The 22,168-nt window shown below is 51.2% G+C and overlaps 1 protein-coding gene across 1 annotated transcript; it reads left to right on the top strand.

The window, feature by feature from the left end:
* The first annotated feature begins 3,424 nt into the window (after positions 1-3,424).
* C11H8orf58 (chromosome 11 C8orf58 homolog) lies at positions 3,425-19,908 on the top strand. The gene is made up of 7 exons (XM_086943623.1): positions 3,425-3,616; positions 10,844-11,571; positions 16,407-16,571; positions 17,193-17,358; positions 17,979-18,091; positions 18,817-18,932; positions 19,102-19,908. Exons 1-7 carry the CDS (start codon positions 3,568-3,570, stop codon positions 19,202-19,204), a joined length of 1,440 nt encoding a protein of 479 aa, XP_086799749.1. The 5' UTR covers positions 3,425-3,567; the 3' UTR covers positions 19,205-19,908.
* The last annotated feature ends 2,260 nt before the right edge of the window (positions 19,909-22,168 follow it).

Below are 22,168 nucleotides of genomic sequence, written 5' to 3'. Positions count from 1 at the left end.
GTATTGCGAGCAGGGGTAGAGGTCCAATGTAGGGGGTGAATAGGGTGTGAGGGGGGTATGTTGTTATGTTGAGAAATGGAGGTGGGAGGGGGGTGTCTGGGGTGTGTGAGGGGTAACTCTTTGAGGGTGCGGAGTTGAGGGCGGTTGGAGGTATTGCGAGAGGGGATAGAGGTCCAGTGTAGGGGGTGAGTAGGGTGTGAGGGGGGTATGTTGTTATGTTGAGAAATGGAGGTGGGAGGGGGGTGTCTGGGGTGTGTGAGGGTTAACTCTTTGAGGGTGCGGAGTTGAGGGCGGTTGGAGGTATTGCGAGAGGGGATAGAGGTCCAGTGTAGGGGGTGAGTAGGGTGTGAGGGGGGTATGTTGTTATGTTGAGAAATGGAGGTGGGAGGGGGGTGTCTGGGGTGTGTGAGGGGTAACTCTTTGAGGGTGCGGAGTTGAGGGCGGTTGGAGATATTGCGAGAGGGGATAGAGGTCCAGTGTAGGGGGTGAGTAGGATGTGAGGGGAAAATGTTGTTAGGTTGAGAAGTGGAGGCGGGAGGGGGGTGTCTGGACCTCACTTTACTCTGCACCACTCCGCTCTCTGCCACTCCAGGGCACTCCACACCACTCAACTCTACCCTACACCATTCTATGCCACTCCATAACACTCCGCTCTACTCCTCTTTACGACACTCCACTCTGCTTTATGCCACTAACTTTTAGCCATGGTGAAATGCACCCAAGCTGCTGTACAATATTGCTAAAACATATTAGCAAAGCCAATAGCTCTTGCCTAGGTGAGACCTATTGGCTTTGCGAAAGTTATTTTAATTTTACCAGTGGTTGTCTGTGCAATGCTTGTTTCACACATTTTTCATTTGATTAGCTAATTTATGTGCTTGGAAATTGACTCTCCTGGAATTGTTTAGCGTTGACTGTTCTGTGTACGTACTTCTTAGATTAATTTACAACGCTTTCAAGCCAATTATTTTTTGTACTCCTGTTTTTTCTCCGGAAGTCAACTTTATGAGGGGGGGGAATGATATGTGGAAACGGCGCGAGTAAAAATGCCGATACCCATAGGCTTGGTGCAGGTAGCGGTGTCATACGTGTGCAGGAGGGTTGTCATACAGACACGTTTCAATTCGTCCCTCCGTAAGCTACGTCCTCGAGTGACTTTTTAAGATTGCACGTGCACACCGTGACTGAAGTCGCTGCCATACCTACAGTGGCCTCAACGTTCGAACAAGTGCAGTATCTATGTTGTGCCCTTAAGCCCCCTCTGTGTTGAGGTCACTGCCTCTCAACCTTGCACCTGCAATACTCAGCCCCCACCCCGGGGTGCTGCCGGGCCGGGACAGGCCTTTTTGCAACCCGCAGCGCCCCTCCCTCGCGCTTCAGATGCTGATAAGTCTCTTGAAGCCGGAAACGCTTCTTTTCAGGCAATTAGTTGTCCCCTGCAGATCGAGTTGAGGGATTAGAGGCGAGCTCAGGGTCCCAGCAGCCCCCGTGGGGTGGGGGCTGTGCTCCCCTCAGTCAAGCACACACCACGGGGTGAGCCGCACGTGCACAGCCTCAGCAACGCACGTAGCTCATTTGGGGTGTGCGTTGGGTACTTTAGTGGAATGTGAACCACATGCGCAACCGGGTAAAATGGCTCAGTGCGATAACCGCACCTGTTGCAACGATCTGGGGGTAATATGGAGGTTACGAATTACAGGATTGTTCACCAGGATTACGTCCATGCTGCATCTTTCTATGTGCAGCATGCGGTGCACTGGCTGGGTAGCGATATAAATAACTGAGTGGGTTCAAACACATGCTGCTGAGAAGTATGTGTCACCTCCTGAAGGCCGCAAATCCGAATCTCAATAAACCGTTTAGCTGATTACTTCACCTGCCGAAGAAATCCCTATTTAAATCTCGGACTTTAATCCCACAAAGAAAGCTCAATGAATTACTGCACCTGCTTCAGGGAGCGGTGTATGTAGCTGCAAGCCACCAGTAAAAAAAAAATACGGTGTATGTGTGTTACTGAACATATTCGATAGATCACCGGGCTGACTTCTGGCGGGGCTGACTTGGCCTTTCATTCTGTAGTTATTGGTACAATAAATAACTTTGAGCTAATGCCACTAAATAATAGAATTACATTTTTATTTTCATGGCAAACAGAATTTTCCAGATCTGTCCAGGCAGTGTTTGTTTGGTTTCGAGAGTAAAGGGTTGGCCGCAGGAACAGGCGAGCGACAGACATTGAGACGTAGTAACACTGTTTATGATAAGACGCCGTGAATATGCAGGGTCCACTGTATACATGTGAATTATTCAATGAAGTGCATGTCAGAGAAAAGGTTTTCTAGTGGCTGTTTATATGACAGAAGTGTTCCCTGGGTGAGATGACCTGTCAGCGATGGAGATGCCAGTTTTTGGGCCTAATGCGTAAAGACCCCTGCTGTGATAAGGACACTCTTTCTCTTCGACATGTTTGGCTCAAGTCAATTTACTTATACCGGCACCAAAATCCGCCATAAGAAGGGGTGGTAAATAAAATATTTATTTTAGGAGATTCATTTGCTGGAATTCTATATTCTTGAAAGGGTGGGGACGGGATGGAATAGCACATTTTAAGATAGTTTTTAATTGGGCGGATGCGAGCCTTGGGTAGAACCGTGGGAAAATCTGTCACTTCATGCAAGGCCGGTTGAGTTGGGATAGTCAAGCGCCAGGCACTAGCCTCATACGTAGGTGGCACAAACGGCCCTGTCAGTGAATAGAATCCCCACGGCCAGCCCTCCTCTGCTCGCACATTATTCTCATACTTCTGCACGTGGGTTATGCGAGGGGCTCCCGCCCCCCTCCCCGGCTAATCTTCAGAGTCTCAGAAGTCTCCGTCCAGGAGGAAGAGGCGGGGGCGAGGGGAGGACCCAGGCATGCGGACAATGCTTCACTCTGGGGGCTGCTCCCGCCCTCCAGGTCTATTATCAGATCTGCGGCGGAGCTTCTTGACTGCCCTCCTCACACGTCCACACCCCCGCCCCCCGGCTGATGGACCACTTGGGACCCGCCCAATACTTAAACCCAGCTGGGGCACGCGGTCGGCGTGGAAGACTTTCCCAGACTCCAGAGCGGATTGTTCCGAGCTCCCTGCGCTTCGGACGAGGGTCTCCGAGCCCAGAAGCAGGGCGTGCTGCTCCCCAACCGAGGGCTGCCCCCCCCGCATCTACAGCAGGCCTCACCACGACCCCTGGGCCCCCTGGACGTCAACTGCAGAGCCGGGACCCCTGCTCCACTCGAGGGCTCGCTAGTTTTGAAGCCAGAGGCCACATCTGGCGTCACATCCGCCCTAGCCAGCTAGGGTCAACCCAACGCCCTTCCGCCAGTCCTAGCTGGGCTCACTATCCCAGCCCAGGCCCTCTGCCCCGTCCATACAGGCTGACTGCACCCAGCTAAAGCCCGCCACCTTTGCAGCCAGGGCTCGCAGCCCACCCACCAGGGGTCACTGCGGTCGGACTGACCTCTGGCAGGCAGCTGCACACCGGTCTGCGGAGTCTGGTTTCCCCAGATATCGAGCCGTGAAGCGTGACGATGATGAAGAGGCACAGGAAGTTCAACCTCCAGAGACTGTGGAGCAAAGGTATGTTGCTGCCCCCACCCTTCGACTCCCAAACAGACAAGCTAGGACCGGGGTCTCCCACCTGCAGCCTAGTTACACCAATGTATTAAACAGCTTTTGCTTAGTGTGTGTGTGTGTGTATGTATGTATGTATGTATATATATATATATATAATTGCCAAGCATGTGTTCGAGACGGACGTATATTTTCAGAACTGCTTAAGCTGATGTTTGGAGAAAGGGCTGCATTTCTCCAATATATTACGTTTGATACTTGAGTGCTAAATCATGCAGCGTTGGGAAGACTCATTATATTTCCTTGATGCTAGTGACCTTGCTGCTATGACTTTTATAGATCACTCACATAGAGACATTGCACTTTGAGAACTTTTAACATCACTGCTGGCAGCCGTTCCGGAGGGGCTGGGCTGCTCATGGCTGCTAATGTTGCATATGGCGGCCACTGAGGTAATGTTGTCACCAGCTCAGTCTGCTTTTCGTTAAACATCAGTAGCTCTTTTTTTACAGAAAGGACTGGAGACCCCCGACATGATGGCTTTGCTGCACTGTTGGGTGCACTCTTTAAGTCCTCATGTAGTCTGTTTCTAAGGCCTCGGCTTGGGTGGTGGTGTGCCCAGTGGGGGCTCGGTGGAGCGGCCTGTCAAGTCTTGGGGGGGGCTACACGCAGCGTACAGCAACTGTCAGTGCCGGTGTGGGTAATGGAAGGATGTGCTTATGTTCATTAGGATTGAATAGAAGAAGCAGTTGCGTTGGCCCTGCAGTTTACATTTAGATGGAGGCCAGGCGTGTGTGGTGACCTAGAAGCAGGACAGTACGAGATTAACTTCACACCGAGCTACGAGCAGGAATGCCAGGGTGCAACGCAGTCCCTGCCTTCTGCAATTCCCCTATGCCACAACTTTCTCTTTTAACTTCCCCGCTCTCCTAGGGGTCTGCTTCACTTCCTCGAGTGACTGAACATTTCCGGGGTTGCCTCGCGTCACTCCCCTCCACCGGGAGTCTGACATTTCTCAGGTGTCGCCGCTCTCATGGGTCTGGACACCGCCGGCACATTGGGGGAGGTGAATTGCACCCCTGTCTCCGAAGATTGTGGTCACTGCCGCAGGGCCCGCCTTCGACACCCCAGGGGGTCTGGCCTGTAGATTCATCCCTCGACATCCCCGATGCGAGCCGTGTTTTGGCACTCGGCCTCACCCCCAAACCCATGGTATACCCAGTGGGGGGCGCTGCCTGCGGCGGGGGCGCCGGCCCTAGGTTCGACTTAAGACTCGCAGCCGGGTGTCGTTAATGACGTGTAATTTAACAGACTATGCAGCCGGGCCTGTTCCCGGCCCTCGTGGCGCCTCTTCGGCCTCTAGCTCTCCCCTCAGGCCCTCTGCAATGCTTGACGTTGAGTGAGAGAGAGGGATGGGGGGGGGGGGGGGGCACCAGAGTGAGACCCCGCCCCTCACCCCCCAAGAAGTGAACGCGAGAGAACCGCTGTGCACTGTTCCACTTGTTAACACGCCCTCCACAGAGCCGGTGGTTGGGTGGGTTCAGCGTGTGTAAGTCACCTTTACCCATGCTTACAGCAGTGCTGCACCCGGATTGCCACCAGCCCTAATGCACTCTGGGATTGTCCCACGTCACTTTGTTTGAGTGTTAAAACGGTTATCTTTGCTGTGCAGTGGACCCCGGTGCCACTGTACCTGCTGCTCTATCGATAGCTTCGCCTCTGTCTGGCGCAAACCAATTTACGACTGGGGAATTGGAATTTCCAGCCGGGCCTGCAGCTGCGGTCACTTTACTGGCAGCCTGGCACTGGTGTCATTGGCTGCACTGGTTTGCCTTGCAGTGATGCACTGGTATCATTGGCTGCACTGGTTTGCCTTGCAGTGATGCACTGGTATCATTGGCTACACTGGTGTGCCTTGCAGTGATGCACTGGTGTCAATTCTTGCACTGGTTTGCCTTGCAGTGATTCACTGGTGTCAATTCTTACACTGGTTTGCCTTGCAGTGATGCACTGGTGTCATTGGCCGCACTGGTTGGCCGCACTGGTTTGCCTTGCAGTGATGCACTGGTGTCAGTGCTTGCACTAGTCTGTTGCCCTAGCAATGATACCCCTGTGCCTAGGTTTCATGGCCTGCTCTGCCCTGCCTTCTGGAGACGAGCCTGGGTTCAGTGGATGCACTTGCAGTAATGCCCCTGGCTTCACTGCCCACGCTGGCTTGTCTTGCTCTGAAGGCTGTGGTTTTACTGCATGAACTGGTTTTATTTTTTTGCTGGCTTGCCTTGCTCTGAAGGCTGTGGTTTTACTGCATGAACTGGTTTTATTTTGTTGCTCTGGTAGTCTGGTCTATCTTGCAGTGAGGGTATAATTGCCTGCACTGGTTTGTTTCCCTTGCAGGGATGACTCTTCCATTGGCCTCGCTTGTTTATCTGCCACTGGCTGGCCTTGTGGTGATGTGAACTGTTTTTTATTGCATGAATAATCGTGGTTTCATTGTCTACGTCGGTGGATCGTCCACTGATGGCTCTGGTTTCATTGCTTGCAGTGATATCCTGGTTTCATTTGATAGTGTGATTTCTTTCCCTTAATTAAACGACCCGGGTTTCGCTGCCTGCACTGGTTTCCCTGGCAGTGATATCCTGGTTACATGGCTTGCACCTGTAGTGGGGTGGATGGGTTCATTGCCTGCACTGGTTTTCCTGGCAGTGATATCCTGGCTTCATGGTTTGCACCAGTAGTGGGGTGGATGATTTGCCATCACTGGTTTCCTTTGCAGTGATTCCCTGGTTTCATGGCTTGCACCAGTATTGGGGTGGATGGTTATTTGCCAGCACTGGTTTCCTTTGCAGTGATTCCCTGGTTTCATCTGATAGTGTGATTTCCTTTGTAGGAAATGACCCTGGTGTGCTCCCTGCACTGGTTTTCTTTGCAGTGATTCCCTGGTTTCATGGCTTGCACCAGTAGTGGGGTGGATGATTTGCCTGCACTGGTTTCCCTGGCAGTGATATCCTGGTGTCATGGCTTGCACCAGTAGTGAGGTGGATGATTTGCCTGCACTGGTTTCCCTGGCAGCGATTCCCTGGTTTCATTCCTTGCACCAGTAGTGGAGGGATGTGTTCTTTGTCTGCACTGGTTTCCCTGGCAGTGATATCCTAGTTTCATGGCTTGCACCAGTAGTGGGGTGGATGGGTTCTTTTCCTGCAATGGTTTCCCTGGCAGTGATTCCCTGGTTTTATGGCTTGCACCAGTGGTGGGGTGGATGGGTTTTTTGTCTGCACTGGTTTCCCTTGCAGTGATTCCCTGGTTTCATTCCTTGCACCAGTAGTGGGGTGGATGGGTTCTTTGCCTGCACTGGTTTCCCTGGCAGTGATTCCCTGGTTTCATGGCTTGCACCAGTAGTGGGGTGAATGGGTTCTTTGCCTGCACTGGTTTCCCTGGTAGTGATTCCCTGGTTTCATGGATGCACCAGTAGTGGGGTGGATGATTTGCCTGCACTGGTTTCCCTGGCAGTGATTCCCTGGTTTCATGGCTTGCACCAGTAGTGGGGTGGATGGGTTCTTTGCCTGCACTGGTTTCCCTGGCAGTGATATCCTGGTTACATGGCTTGCACCTGTAGTGGGGTGGATGGGTTCATTGCCTGCACTGGTTTTCCTGGCAGTGATATCCTAGTTTCATGGCTTGCACCAGTAGTGGGGTGGATGGGTTATTTGCCTGCACTGGTTTCCCTGGCAGTGATATCCTGGTTTCATGGCTTGCACTAGTAGTGGGGTGGATGATTTGCCTGCACTGGTTTCCCTGGCAGTGATATCCTGGTTTCATGGCTTGCACCAGTAGTGGGGTGGATGGGTTCTTTGCCTGCACTGGTTTCCCTGGCAGTGATATCCTGTTTTCATGGCTTGCACCAGTAGTGGGGTGGACGGTTTCTTTGCCTGGACTGGTTTCCGGGCAGTAATATCCTGGTTTCATGGCTTTCACCAGTAGTGGGGTGGATGGTTATTTGCCAGCACTGGTTTCCTTTGCAGTGACTCCCTGGTTTCATCTGATAGTGTGATTTCCTTTGCAGGAATGACCGCGGTTTGTTCCCTGCACTGGTTTCTCTTGCTCCACTGTGGAATGCGGACGCCGGGCTCCTCTGGCTCCGGCCATTAACGGCGGATTCCAGGAATACCTGCGGCCTGTCTCACCTGCTGCTTCCGGCCTCATCGGGGGGGGGGGGGCTTGTTCAGAGTTTTATTTGTACAAGGCAGGTCTCAGAATGATGTGGGCAGTGGAGTTGAAAGTAGAGTCCATAAAAGCGGCCCAATTACTGAACGAGGTTGCTAAAAAAAAGTGCCCTATGTTTGCAGCTAGGAACTGGTTTGAATTTGTAAAGACACGGTGGTGAAGTGTTTTGCAAGTTATGGAAAGGCTGCACGTATGAGCTTGCTGCAGGCAGTGTTTGTGGAAATATCAGGAAATCAACATTAACAACCGGCCCATTAGACCATAAAACTGGCCCACAAACAGCCAAAATGAACTGCCTCGTCGCCTGATAGGCCAGTCCGGCCCTGGTCACAAGGACCCCCAATCCTAGAGTAGTTTCTGTACTACACATGCATGATCTGGGTGCAGTGTGCCCTGTAGCGCCTGTATACGCCTGAGGCGCTATTGATAGGTGTCCCCGACAGGGTGTGCGCGCTTTACCTGCAGGGTTGGGGGCTCTGCAGCCAGTGGGTGAGGCCCAGTGGATGCAGAATAGGGGGGGGTTAGCAGCTGGTGTCTCTGGAGCACAGAGTCATGGAGAGCTGGGTGGATTGGTGCTCATTAACGACCTGTGCGCCGCATTAACCCCCAGGTTTCCTGCTGAGCTGTGAATGGTATGTAGATTGTACCCCCTCACCCATGCCGCATTGTCCACAGGTGCCGATTTACACCTTCCCTGGAGGGGGCAGGTAACGGTTCCCGCCCCAGCCCCTTTGTAATGCTTTCTGTATCTGCATATTCGAAGCGTAGTAGTTTCGGTGCAGTTAGAGGGCGCCAACCCTGGCAGGACGGATTACAGCCGCCCCCCCCCCAAGCTTTCCTCAAGCCTGAATCCCCTCCCCGATATTACATTCAAGGCTTCCAGTTTCCATATTTTGAGATTACACGTATGACTACAGATGGAAAAACCAACTAAAAATCAAATAAAGCCAATTAGGTATAGTACCCCACATGAATAATATTGAGCTTCATTCTACCTCCATTAGATACAATGTGCACGTGCTCTTTTGAAATACACCATCCAACAAAATCTTAAACCCATGTCCTTCGCAGGCTCCGTGAATGCATGCACTTGCCCGTTATGCCACTGAAACTGTTGTAATTAACCACGTCTCCCTGAAATGGACGGATGCAATACACGTATTTCCTGACGCGGGCCAATTACACACACACTCCCCTAAATAAACCATATAACCATGAAATTAAGATTGCTACACCAAATCTCTCCAATAACACGCGTAAAAAAAGCCAATTCCCTGGAATGCCCATGTTGATTGTAAGATTTATGGACTGTGCGAGCTGTACTACTTCAGGTGCCTCTCCCATACTGTGGGTAGGGGGGTTTGTGTGCCCATCGCTAAATTTGCAGATCAGGCGAGTACCCCCTATTTTTGAGCGGATTGAAACTTCAAGTCCCAGGGTGCAACATGAATGTTTGCCAAAAGGCCAGGAGCTACTGATGGTTCGGCACTACGAGTCCCAGAATTCACATTGTTCTTGGGTAAGATAAAAAGACGTGGGCGGGTGAAGGTGTCAAGCATGTCATGGTGTCACGTGTCAGCTCTGGGGTCGCGCTCTTCCAAGTTCTGACTTTCTCTTTTTCCAGAAATCTGAGGGCAAAATACCAACTTGTTTTCATTAAAACTGACGCATTGAGTTCATAAGGGAACACTCAGATTTTGAAACGTGTTTCCCCTCCTGACATGGCGAGATCGGAACACCACACACACCAGCATGGCGCTATTGAAAGTGGGTAAAATCCAGTCAGGGTCCCATTACTCCTGAAAGGTTCGGGGTTTTCGGAGAGGTTAGTTAGGCTGGGGGCCTCTGCACGACAATACACTGGTAGCATACGCCGTCACGTCATTCCTGGTAGCTCAGTTGCCAAATGGCCCACTCCATGATCAACGCCGTAATAAATACCTGGGTATTTTAGACAAAAGGGCGCTTAATATTGGGATTGTTTTAAGCCCACTCATCTGCTTACTGGCTTTTAGAATGCGGCGCGGTGTCCGCCAGAAAATCCGGGCCTGGCACAGGGATCTCACGTGGCACTGTCATGTATTTTATTGTATTTGTACTGAGGTGAGGCTCTTTCCGAGACTTTTTAGTGGGTTTTGGGGAGGGAGTTTCCAGGTGGTATCCGGCCAGAAGGGTCATGTAGGGCAGGCAACTGGCTTCGACCGCCTCTCACGTGTGCGAGTGGGCGCGGCGGCTGACCGCCCCATCCGGTACTTGCGGTCTGTGGTTATGGGCACCGCAGGATGGGGTTTCACTCCGCGGGCAGACGGACGGAGCCAGCTTTTTATTAAAGCCATGCGAAATGCTTCGTTTTTTTAAAGAGTTTTATTACAGTAAACGTTCAAGAAGACCCCTTGTCCTCACCATCACCGCTTTCTAGTCCTGGGCACCTTATTAACAGCTTAGTGCATTCTGGGAGTTGTAGGCTTCCGACTGAAACCATTGCATTAAAATGCGCAAGAAATGTGTAAAATGGAAGTCGAGGACTCAAACAGGGTGCCCACGTTGGCATGGAGTCATCTGATAACCTTACATTACAGTAATGGCACGGCTGGTCTCCAGGGCACCAGGGAGCAATCAGTCAGTCACCTGTGAGAACCAGCGCAGGGCTGGGGAAGGCGGCCACTCCCAGTCCACAGAGGAGTCGCTGTACCTGCCCTTCGTGAGGTAGCTGGTTCCGCGGCTTGCACAACAGGTACTTCACAACGCCCCTTATTTCTTAACACAGAAATCTGACTCTGACCTCCTTAGAGGGGGCGGAGTCAGCTGTGCCTAACGGAAGGAGGGCAGGCCACATCTACCTGTCAGAGGCTGGCTTCCAGCAGTAGCTGCTTAACAGGACAGAGAGCAGCAGCCGGCCACCTCCCGCTCCAAGACCAGCACCAATCTGTACCCAGAATCTGTGGCTTTTATTTTGACTCTGTTTCTCACCAGAAGCCTGTCTTGTTTTTCTTCTTCTCCCCTCGCCTACAGATGGACCAGGGAGTTGTTCGTCTGGTGGTTGCCTGGTGTTGACCTCGACCAGCACCTACCGCCGTCTCTGCGACAACGAAGAGCGGGTGATTTCTGTCTCCACCTCCAGGATGGATGGTGACCTGGACAGGTGGGAGCCCCCTGAGGCAGAGTCCCTAGGGGAGTCCATTGGGCAACAACTTGGAGCTGATGGCTTCTTCCAGGCTTTTGACTTCTACGCCAAGGGCCATCGACTGGCCAAGTCGGAGTCTGAAGATTCTGGAGTGGAGATGGGCAGCGGAGAGGCCTCCCCCTCAACATCTGAGTCAGACAACAGTTTCTTGCTGGACGCACCTGAGTTGCAGCAGAAATTGAACTGGCCAAGCCTGGGGAAGGACCAAGTTGCGACCAGGGAGTGTGCACAGAGTGATCAGGACTGGGGTGATGTGGTCCCGCAGAAGGTTAACACCAAGCTGGAGCAGGCCATGCAGCGCTCAAAGCAGACCAGAACCTCCGTGGAGCGCCCTGGCCGCCGAGTGCCATCCGCGACTCTGACCAGACGTCACAGCGGAAGCCTGCCCTCACTGGAAATGGGTACCTTCCAGGCAAGTGCTCATCAGGACATTGGGGCCAGCATGGACACGCTGAAGGACTGCCAAGTGCGCTGCAGGGCACCTGGGCCCAGGCGGGTGAAGCTGGCTGAGCTGAGACTGCAGAGTCTGCAGGAAGACTGCCAGCAGGAGGTGGAGGTGAGAACTGCAGGGTAATAGAGTGGGTTTGGGGTGGAATTGCATGCTCGGTGTTTGGGCCCTGCCTCAGTAACCACTCCAAGTGTGTAGTTTAGGGATGCCAGATCGCTCTGTCAGCAAGGCACAATGTTCCCAGAACTGGATGTTGCTTTCTACAAATTAGTTAACATATGCTTTAGGCCAATAGGAATAATTGAAGAGAAAAAAGTTTACAGCTCCAAGAATTCACTAGGTGGTCGACTGAAAGCCTACAACTGAGAATAGGTTGTGCTGCTATCCTGGCGCGATCCGGCACATCGAATGCTGTTGGAAGATGCTCGCAAACAGGGAAATGCTGGGGAAGACCACCCTGACTACACTACTGTCAGTAAGCACATGCAGAGGGCACTGCTGGGAGATGCTCACACTGAGGATACTGCAGGAAGGTAGTTTCACGAAGGGCACTGGTTAGAAGAAGCTAGCACTGAAGGGACTACTGGAGGAAGGCACCGCTGAGGATACTGCAGGAAGGTAGTTTCACGAAGGGCACTGGAGGGACTTCTGGAGGAAGGCACCGCTGAGGATACTGCAGGAAGGTAGTTTGCACGAAGGGCATTGGTTAGAAGAAGCTAGCACTGAAGGGACTTCTGGAGGAAGGCATCGCTGAGGATACTACAGGAAGGTAGTTTGCATGAAGGGCACTGGTTAGAAGAAGCTAGCACTGAGGGGACTTCTGGAGGAAGGCACCGCTGAGGATACTGCAGGAAGGTAGTTTGCACGAAGGGCATTGGTTAGAAGAAGCTAGCACCGAGGGGACTTCTGGAGGAAGGCACCACCGAGGATACTGCAGGAACGTAGTTTCACGAAGGGCACTGGTTAGAAGAAGCTAGCACTGAAAGAACTTCTGGAGGAAGGCACCGCTGAGGATACTACAGGAAGGTAGTTTGCATGAAGGGCACTGGTTAGAAGAAGCTAGCACCGAGGGGACTTCTGGAGGAAGGCATCGCTGAGGATACTACAGGAAGGTAGTTTGCATGAAGGGCACTGGTTAGAAGAAGCTAGCACTGAGGGGACTTCTGGAGGAAGGCACCGCTGAGGATACTGCAGGAAGGTAGTTTGCACGAAGGGCACTGGTTAGAAGAAGCTAGCACTGAGGGGACTTCTGGAGGAAGGCACCACCGAGGATACTGCAGGAAGGTAGTTTCACGAAGGGCACTGGTTAGAAGAAGCTAGCACTGAGGGGACTTCTGGAGTAAGGCACCACTGAGGATACTGCAGGAAGGTAGTTTGCACGAAGGGCACTAGTTAGAAGAAGCTTGCACCAAGGGGACTTCTAGAGGAAGGCACCACAGAGGATACTGCAGGAAGGTAGTTTGCACGAAGGGCACTGGTTAGAAGAAGCTAGCACCGAGGGGACTTCTGGAGGAAGGCACCACCGAGGATACTGCAGGAAGGTAGTTTGCACGAAGGGCACTGGTTAGAAGAAGCTAGCACTAAGGGGACTTCTGGAGGAAGGCACCGCTCAGGATACTGCAGGAAGGTAGTTTGCACGAAGGGCACTGGTTAGAAGACGCTAGCACTGAGGGGACTGGTAAAGGAAGGTCTCACTGAGAATGCGGAAGGAAGGAAGTTTGCATGCATGGTACTACATAGAAGCACCTAGTACCGAGGGAATGTCTGCAGGAAGCTTAAACTGGGGATTCTGCAGGAAGCAAATGCATACCTAGAGTACAGTTTAGAGCCGTGATATTCCGGTACGGCCCAGGTGTGCTTGCAGCCCTTCTGACCTTAACATGGCCCCTGGTCAACAGCAGCGCTGGGCTGCTGTTTACTCGACTCAGCACTCCCATTAAGAAGGTGTTAAATAAACAGGCAAGCATTTACTCAAAGTTAATTAATTTTAGAGCAAGGAAGTAACTAGGGTGTCCTTCACCTCTCAACCGTAGGAATACATTCATTTTAAAAGACCTTTTGCAACCAACGTGTAAAAATATGATAGTCTTAATTTCATGAACATGCAGAACCGATTCACCTTAGTGCACCATATTATATCCGTGCATTGCGAAGTATTTTTTTTTCATTTTGTAGTTAGTATACATATATAAATGTTGAAACATTAATTTCCCCTCCCCACCCCACACAAGAAGATCAATAGTGAACTAAGTGACAAGGGTTCCTATTGGACACGTACAACATTATAGTTTATAACCTCAAACGAGAAGGTTTTGTACAGCACACATCTTGGAAGTCATGTATTTCAATGTCCTCTATGCGATCATGGTGAAAAGGGGGGAACGTGAAATTAAACAATTACCAAATTAAATCCAGCACCTTGTGCAGTTCAGCCACTAGATGAATACGGTGTGCTTACCCCTACAACCACCTTATTTCTCTCCCCCCTACCTCCTCCCCCACCACCCTGCTAGTATCAATGCGGCTTCCGGTCACTTCACTGGCCAAACTTTTGGCCCCCGGGAAATGATAACGAGTTTTAGAGAGTAAGCTAGCTCTGGGGAGGAATATCTGGGGGATGCTTGCTCTGATGTTAATGCCGGTAGAAAGTTCACATCAAGGGGGCAGGTTAGGAGAAACTAGTATGGAGGGGACTTTGGGAGGGAGCCACGGAGCATACTGCTGGAAGGAAGTTTACATTGAAGGCATGGGTAAGATACCTGGACCTGAGCTTCCTGCAGGAAGAAGCGTACACTGCTTTAGTTGTACTGTACCGAATAAGCGAAGCTCTCTAGCTCGCAGGGGCTGGGGAGGCTCACGGTGCTGGAGCATAGCTCGCGGTGTACCGCCGGCTGTCGCCACATTCTTACAGGTGATGACCAGCCCTGGAATGCAGTGACTCACTGCCTACTCGCTATTCCATGCATGCTTGGTGCCCTCTCACCTCATACCTGGAAATCCTCCAGTTTCTCAGGGATGGGCCACGGAGATGGGTGGAACTGGAAGGGCAGAATTCCAGACCTGCTGCAGAACTCCAACCCTGTCCGGTGATTGGTTTACTGTTGGTATGAGAACCAACACCTACTGGCCGCAGCTCACACCAACCGTCCAGGCTTCCCAGTCCAGAGTCCACCCCTAATGTCAAGGCTTCCCAGTCCAGAGTACACGTCTAGTGTTCGGTGACCTTCAGCCAGAATCGTTCTACTGCGCAGTGGCTCCTAAACCCAGGGGCCTCCTGTGACTCTACCTCTGGTGCCCAGAAGCTCCCATGGTGCTTCCGAGCCCAGAGACAGCACCTTGTGCCACGTGGCCGTAAGCCAGTCTGTTTAGTGTCCACTGTCTCATCAGTGCAGTCTAGGACGTTTGTCAATCTTCTCCCCAGTCTGAGCCACACATGGTCCTTAGGGGGGGGGGTGCGGCCCTCTCCACAACTTGGACATAATATTTATGGATTCAAGGTAGTGGAGGCCCTTGGGGATCAGTGGCCTCAGGCCCTAGTCCCAACCTTACCCGGGAGCGGTCTATTTCAAAGCCCATACCTATGCCCGGGCTCAGATTTGGCATCCATTGGCACCACAGTGCCGAGGCCGCGCCTAGTGTGCGAAGACCACACGTTGCATCCATTGCCCATGGACTCCAACCTATAGCCTGCTCGTGGTGGTTATGAGTCTAGTATCAAGCACCCTATGGTCCACCACAGCCCAATGTTTTTACACAGTGCCCTGGGGTCCCATTCTTAGCTCATATTTTAGCGGACTTCAATGATTTGTAGGGCGGTGCCATCATGTAAACCTCTATCAATGGTGGGGTCATTATACATCGGCATTGAGGGTGCAAACCAATCTGAGAGCAGCTCTGGCTTCAGGTATGCTTAACATCCAAGATTTTGGTGCCCCACTGTGTGGGTGTGAAGTGGGGGATCCTGTGCAGAGTCCATCACAACCTGGGCATGGATACCTATGACACCTGTATGCCCATATTGGCCCCAGGCTTGTGGCTATGGTGCCTGCTCTTACTGGTTAAACAACCAGGGTGCTCCATGTGAGGGTGCTGGTGTCAGGTAGTGGTTGTGTGGTGGGTTGTTGGGGTGCTTTAGGGGCAGACATTAGAATGCGAGAGAACGTGGGTGCCAACGGGGCAGGAGGTGGTGGTCTGGTTGTCCGAGTGGTGCACAGGGCACGTGATATTGCATTTTATTGTAGTAACATTTTGTATAGTGCTTTCTACCTGTGATGAGGTGCTGCTGTGCTTTGTGTGTGGGTAGCCCTCTACTCCTTGGGGAGTGCGGGGTTGTAAGTGTGTGCTATTCAAGTTTTTTTTTTTTTTCCGATTTATCTTGCGTTCTGGGCGTAGCAATAAGGCCATCCGCTTGAAGTCCTGTGGGGTCTGCGAAGGAGAGTGTGGGCTCGTGGGCAGGGAGAGGACACATCTGCCTGTGTGGTCTGCGTTGCAGTCGCCCCCTATATGTTTAACATAATTGGATGTCTGGTTATGATTATTTTTTGTGATGAGGTCGGGCCTATAGAAATGAACTATTGAGCACACCAGTTTTATGTGACCGCTCTCTTAAGGCACAGGGTGCCAGTCTTTTTAGCTAGTGTGGGGTTTGGTTGCTGCTAGTGGTTTCTCGCAGGGTGATCTTGTCCTGTGGCAATTCCAGTTTAAGTTAATAGGCAGGGATGAGTGGCCACAGGGTATGGAGGATGCAAGCTCTGGGTAGCAGGGGTGTCATGTGTCGAGTTACAAGGAAGCGGTGGTGTGGTGGGGGGGGGGGGCAGTTAACACATGTGGTGGGTGCTGCTAAGAAGATGGCAGGGCATAAGGACAGTATGAAACCCTCCTGATCTGTATGCTGCTTCACATGTTGGGACCACATCTTTCTCATAAGCTTCTTAATACTACAGATGGAGAACTATGACCCCATGCTCGTGCCCGGGCAAGGGCTGCGTTACTTGGAGCACGTGTGCCAGGTCCTGGAGAAAATGGCGGAACTGCAGCGGAACAACAGGAGCCTACGTCGGCAGAAGCGGGCGTTTGAGGCACGACTCCGGGGCGCTGCAAGTGAACAGGTGAGAGACCTTTCACCACCATTAGTAGACATCCGCTAACTAAAGGGATGGGACTCCTCCCAAATGTCCCCAATCATCTATACCCCATTTCTTTCCCTCACAAGTGGTCCGTGTAGAAAATAATGCTAACTGCTTGATCTGTTGCCGCCCCACGAAAGAAGGCTGTCCTGTCCCGGACCTAGAACACCTCTCTCAGGAGAGACCAGCAACTCTTACACATTCTGTCACCTTCCCCTCTCTACAAGCCCTTTACCAAGAAACCAATAGCACAATTGTCTTTCATCTTATCTTTTGTTCCAATTGGGCTCCCTCTGTGAAACGTCTCTTCTGCTCCCACCGCACACATTACTCTGCACCTAGATTCCCCCATAAACACCCCTGTTGGAAATATGTGCCTAATGTTTTCTTTGTAATTGTGCTGTGGTAGTTTATTTTTATTTTGAAATGAATAATCTAGATTCATACTTGCCATATACCAACGCCGGTCACCCTAGTAGACATCCACCCTTGTCTGGCATTGGTGCCAGGGCTCCCAAATGGGCACACATTCGCTCAAAGTGAACTGTCAGCCACCCCAGATGTTTCTTGAAGTACTCAATGGCTTTCTTCTTCCTCCTGCAGGAGATATGTGGGGCAGCGTCTCCTCTGGAAGCCTCTCAGCCAGACCTGCACCTAGCCCGTCAGACGGATGCCACCACCACCTCGGGTGGACCAAGAGTGTCCTTCAGAGAGCGTTCAATGTCAACCTCTGACGTGGGCAACTTGTGGGACTTCGCTCCAATACAAGGTAAATGTGGGGGCTAACAGGAGAAGGTGCCACAGCAGTCTTCCAATATCAATGGGGTGGGGCTCTCATGCATTGTGTGACTGGGTACTCCAATCCACTGAGTGAGGGACTGGTATGGATGCCAATTTTCCCAATTCACTGTCCACTCCACCTCACTCAACTGTTTAGGAAAAGTTTGGCATTGCATTTCCACACATGCTATTAATATTTTGCGTTCTATCTAAAATGGCATATGAGCTACATCTGTGAAAGTAGTTGCACATACTCAAAATGTCTAGAAAGGTGGTAGTCCCAGAGGTGACATGACCGGCCAGTGAGAAAGGTGCCCAGATCAAAAAAAGCTACAAGGCCATACAAATGGCAGAATAGAAATATGCAATACAGATACATTTACCTCACCATGGACTGACCGAGTATACCAAGGGGGTTTAAGCTAGCCATAATGAGTGACTAGAACACAGGAATCAATTGTGATTGGACTGAATGATGATCGCTTGGTCGGCTTGTGGAGCAGCTTTGATTAAGAGCGGGTAGGTTCAGGGTCCTAGGCAATGGAAGGCAAATTCGGGGAATGTTTTCCTTGGTTCCAAAAAAGTACTACAATGCGCATTTTCTTTCAGGTACTCGAGCGCGCCCTTCAGCAGCCATCTTGGGGACCTTCGTGAGCACTCCTGACCTGAAGGACACCCCTGACGGATGGATCCCTTCAAATGTGCCATACCTGAGGCAAAAGGTGAGCTGCTTACGGAGCACGAAGATGGCCTATTAAGGGGGGAAGAAGACAGTCTTGCTCTTTGAGCCTGATCCCTGCATTGGGTGACTGCCAAAGTCTGACAGTGATAATGTGATCAGAATCGGAGGCTCCATGTAGAGGACAGTCTTGTACTAGAAGCCCTTTTGTGATGTCTTCTGCTGCCAATTCTTGAGACCTTATGTAGAAGATTAGGACCTGTTCTAGAGTTATCTGGTTAGTTGTCCCGTGATTGGCTGTAAGCCAGGCTTCTTGGCGTCCAGTGTGTCAAGTTAAGACCACTCCTACCCTTTTGTTCCATCGAGACCCCTGCATCCTGCCGGGCTCCCGTAGTCTCATTTGGAGACTGGAGGCAATGGGGGAGATTGTCTCAGGAGACACCCCGGACCTTGATGTGGTCTGGGACAGAGGAGACTTGATGGGTGGTAAATGCATCGAACTCCCATGGAGCATGAGTGGCAGAGGAAAGACTTTTAACTTAATTTAAAAAGCCTGGTGCAAGTGAGTGATCTGTGTGTGAGAGCAAAGATAACTGGAGACAAGTAGTGCACAGAGCCGGAAGGACACTTCAAACCTCTTAAACACCAGTATCAATTTCAGTTTGGAGGGCGAATGAGGGGAGTGGGACATCACAACGCTCAACGCTAAATAGTCCTTTCTTTGTTTCCTTTGTTTGACCTTCTTCTTTTCTGGATGTTTCTCTGCAGAGTGAGCCCTCACAGTGGGAGCGGGTAAAGGAGCTCATCTCAAAGATCGCGAGAAGGGCGGTGGAACCCCCAAACACGATGAGAAAGGCCTCTTTCAACAGACGTCCGCACCCCAGGTATGTAAGAAGGGGCAGCTGGCCAGAGGGAGAATAAGCGTCCTGCCTTTTAATAGATCTAAGAAGGTACACGCATGGGAGGGGGTGTATGTACCTGTCCCGGTGGGGCTCATAGGGGGCCACTTAAGGCTGCGTATTTAGCTGTATTTACGTTTGACTTTTCCTGCAGAGAGGACGCAGTGTTGGAGAACCCCCGTCCTGTATCTCGGAAAGTCTTCTTGCCCAACATCGTTGTGAAAAAGCAGAAGAGGCAAAGACACCCTGTGCAGTAAGGCTCCCCCAGACTCTAGCAGAGATGGAACCGACCTGTGACGCAGTGATTCTGCTTCCTGCCTTGTGACGACAGATCTGTGTAGAGCCCGTTGCGATCTGTGCGGCACTTATCGGTGTCTGCCCACCAAGGGGCCCTCCGACACTTAAGCACCACTTCCAGAAGGGAGCAGCCAGAGAGGCAAATACGCAAGGATTGTATAAGTCTGGGGTGAAGATCGGCAGTGCGTCCTTGTTCGATAGGAGCACCCTCCTCTCCTGGTGGTGGTGGGAAGAGGGGGGGTGGGGAGGGTCAGAGGGTTTGAAGGACCTGTTGTGTCGTTGCCTCTGTGTCTTGGATGGACACCCGTGAAAAGCAGCCCGCCTGAATAGGTTTCTGACCGTGCCACAGCCATGTTCCCAGAGCCGGATGTTGTAGGACCCCAGCCTTGGAGGCTGACCATGCAAGGTGCCCCCGCCTTGTATGATTGGGGGTGCCAAGTGCCCAGAGGCTCTGGGCAAACCAGGACTGAACCACTTATGGATTTTTTTGAAAAGGCACTAGCCGTCCAGACGTCCTCACTCTCAGAGTGAATTCTACTGTGAAATTAAGTTTATTTTATGACCGAAGCACCTCTTACCTCCAGATTATATGTGAACTAACTGTTTTGTAAATTATACTTTTGTTAAAATGTTTAACGGTTTATAAATATTCTATATGACATGTGATTGGGCTGATCTATTCTGTTTCTTATGTTTACTGAAATATACTGGTGGTTGGTAAGATCTAGCGTGCCCAGGCAGTGAGCGGGCTTGTGTTGGGTTAGGAGTCTGTCCAACCATACTGGCACTTCAGAACTCTTTACTGTGCCAGTGACGGAGCTGTGGGTCCTTGCTGCGACTCCAGCCATTCCCTGGAGACACATGTCCTTTATTCCTACATGCTTTGAGCAGTGGGCGTACAGACCGGCGCTTGTAAGTGGCACTTATTTCTGGTCAGTGGCCACAGAATGGCAGACAAAGGGCTTTCACCCCTCCCAGAGAGGAGCCTACCAAAGAAGAATATGAGATGGGGGTGGTATATTGGCTTTAGGGCGGAGAAGCATTCCGAATATACTAGAAGTCTATTCTCGCGACATTATGACAGTGTAATTTATGAGTTGCGCTTACATCAAAATTGTAATCCCTGCTCCTATGCCTTACAGACCAGACCACACCTAACCAGAATACTAATGTTAATCTACATCTAAACATGACATATCCCAAAATCTGCATATATTTTTCACTACAGCAGCCCCTGTGGGGCAAAGAAACACAGTGCTTCATGACCGCTTATCTGAAACCACCATGTAAACCCAGATACTTGGCATAAGAGTGTAGGCTCTCCATATATGAAATTTTGAGTAAGCAAATGGCATGAATATGAAAATAGTCAGTACATGTCACAAACCAATTCAGTAAAATTAGAAAGACCAACAATTGTTTCAGTCACTGCACTAATATTAAGTTTCAAAGTAACTTTGCCACTCCACGTTTTTCACACTTGTGCATGAACAGTCAGTGAAAGATTGTGTGTAGTACTCACAAGAGGCAGTCAGTGGAGGCCTCATTCCCACTCCAGGAGTTCAGCAGGACTCCCCACGGCCTCTTACCTTCAGTCAGGCAAAGAAGCTCCTTCAGTCAGGCAAAGAAGCTGGACGAGTCAGTCACCTTCTGCAGGCGGGCCCAGTTCAGAGCTGCTGAACTCAACTGTTCGTTTGGGAGTGGCTCTGGTGTGTCCCCACAGCATTCATGGTCTCTCTCCGTTCCTCCGAGTGTGCCAAAGCCAATAGAGGGTGGCGCCACCTGCCCAGGCGCAGGTTCAAACGGCTGTGGGGCTGACACTAGCTCCTTGTCCTCTAGTGGAGAGTTCTCCTTCCGGGCACCTGCACCCTGTCACTCACTTCCAAGTTCCAACAACTGTTCAAAGACGTTTTATTTGTTTGGGGTTTTTTTTGCAAATGCTTTGTTGGACAAACAGTTACAACTAATCAATTCATCTGGATTTGCAAGCAGGGGTGTAGCTTGGTCCGTAGGATGAGGGGTGGGGGGAGATTCAGATTTTCCTACAATCAGGCTGGCAAAAAAATGTTAAAATACAATATGCGACAAGCAGAGTGCATGAGGGTGGCTTAAAAAAAAGCAGTGGGAAAAGAGTGTGGATTGGTAGGAGTACTGAGTGAGCGAACATTTTTTGGGGACTCTAAACCGAGAGATGCAAGTGTGTGCACGTTTTTGTCTATGTTAAATATCCTAGTGAAATCCGAAAGACACCTGACTCTATCCAAGTGAAAACCCCTGCGCCAAACGATTTATCAGAAAGGACACTTTTTTAAAGGGGGGGGGGGGGGTGTAACCAGCTGCAGTCTGTGCAGTTAACAGCCGTGGGGCCACTTTGCAGGTGGTATTTCAAGGGACTATGCAGCGGGAAAATTAAATAAATATTTCCCCTCTGCATCGTCTCTCGCAATTACCCTTCCCCCACCCCATGCGGCCCAAGAGCCCACCACTGTTACCTGCATGGACGGGCTGGGTGTACCCCCCCCCCCCACCCCCCGCCCTGTAGCTACGCCTCTGTTCACAAGAAGGGTATCTTCTGGTGTCCTTTGTGTTCCCTCGTATGCAGGCTATGCTCACCTACAGTGACCCATTTTTTGGTAGACTTCTCCCATGCCGACCTAAACAGCTAGCTAGCGACCCATGTATCAGCTGCACAAACTCCGCCTCTTACTGGCCTCTTCTTCATCCACCTCTGGTGCCAGCCCATGGACCCTCTGCCACTGTGTGAAGGAGGCAATGCACTGGCAGTACTAATCTCTCTTCCTGGCAAATGCTTAGCACCGAAAGTAAAATTCAGCTTCATACACCGTAGAACACCTGGCCACAACCGCTTCAGCACCTGCTCCTCCTTCGCTGCCTACCTGTTCGTCAGTAATTGCGGCCAAGGT

Source organism: Lissotriton vulgaris, chromosome 11, assembly GCF_964263255.1.
Source record: "Lissotriton vulgaris chromosome 11, aLisVul1.2, whole genome shotgun sequence".
Taxonomy (NCBI): domain Eukaryota; kingdom Metazoa; phylum Chordata; class Amphibia; order Caudata; family Salamandridae; genus Lissotriton; species Lissotriton vulgaris.
Note: the sequence above shows the minus strand (reverse complement) of the source record. Positions and strands in the feature narration are given on the sequence as shown.

Coding starts and splice junctions, on each gene's coding strand:
- C11H8orf58 (XM_086943623.1), top strand. CDS start 3,568: ATGATGAAGAGGCACAGGAAGTTCAACCTCCAGAGACTGTGGAGCAAA. Junction 3,617..10,843: donor CCAGAGACTGTGGAGCAAAG/GTATGTTGCTGC, acceptor CCTCGCCTACAG/ATGGACCAGGGAGTTGTTCG. Junction 11,572..16,406: donor ACTGCCAGCAGGAGGTGGAG/GTGAGAACTGCA, acceptor TTAATACTACAG/ATGGAGAACTATGACCCCAT.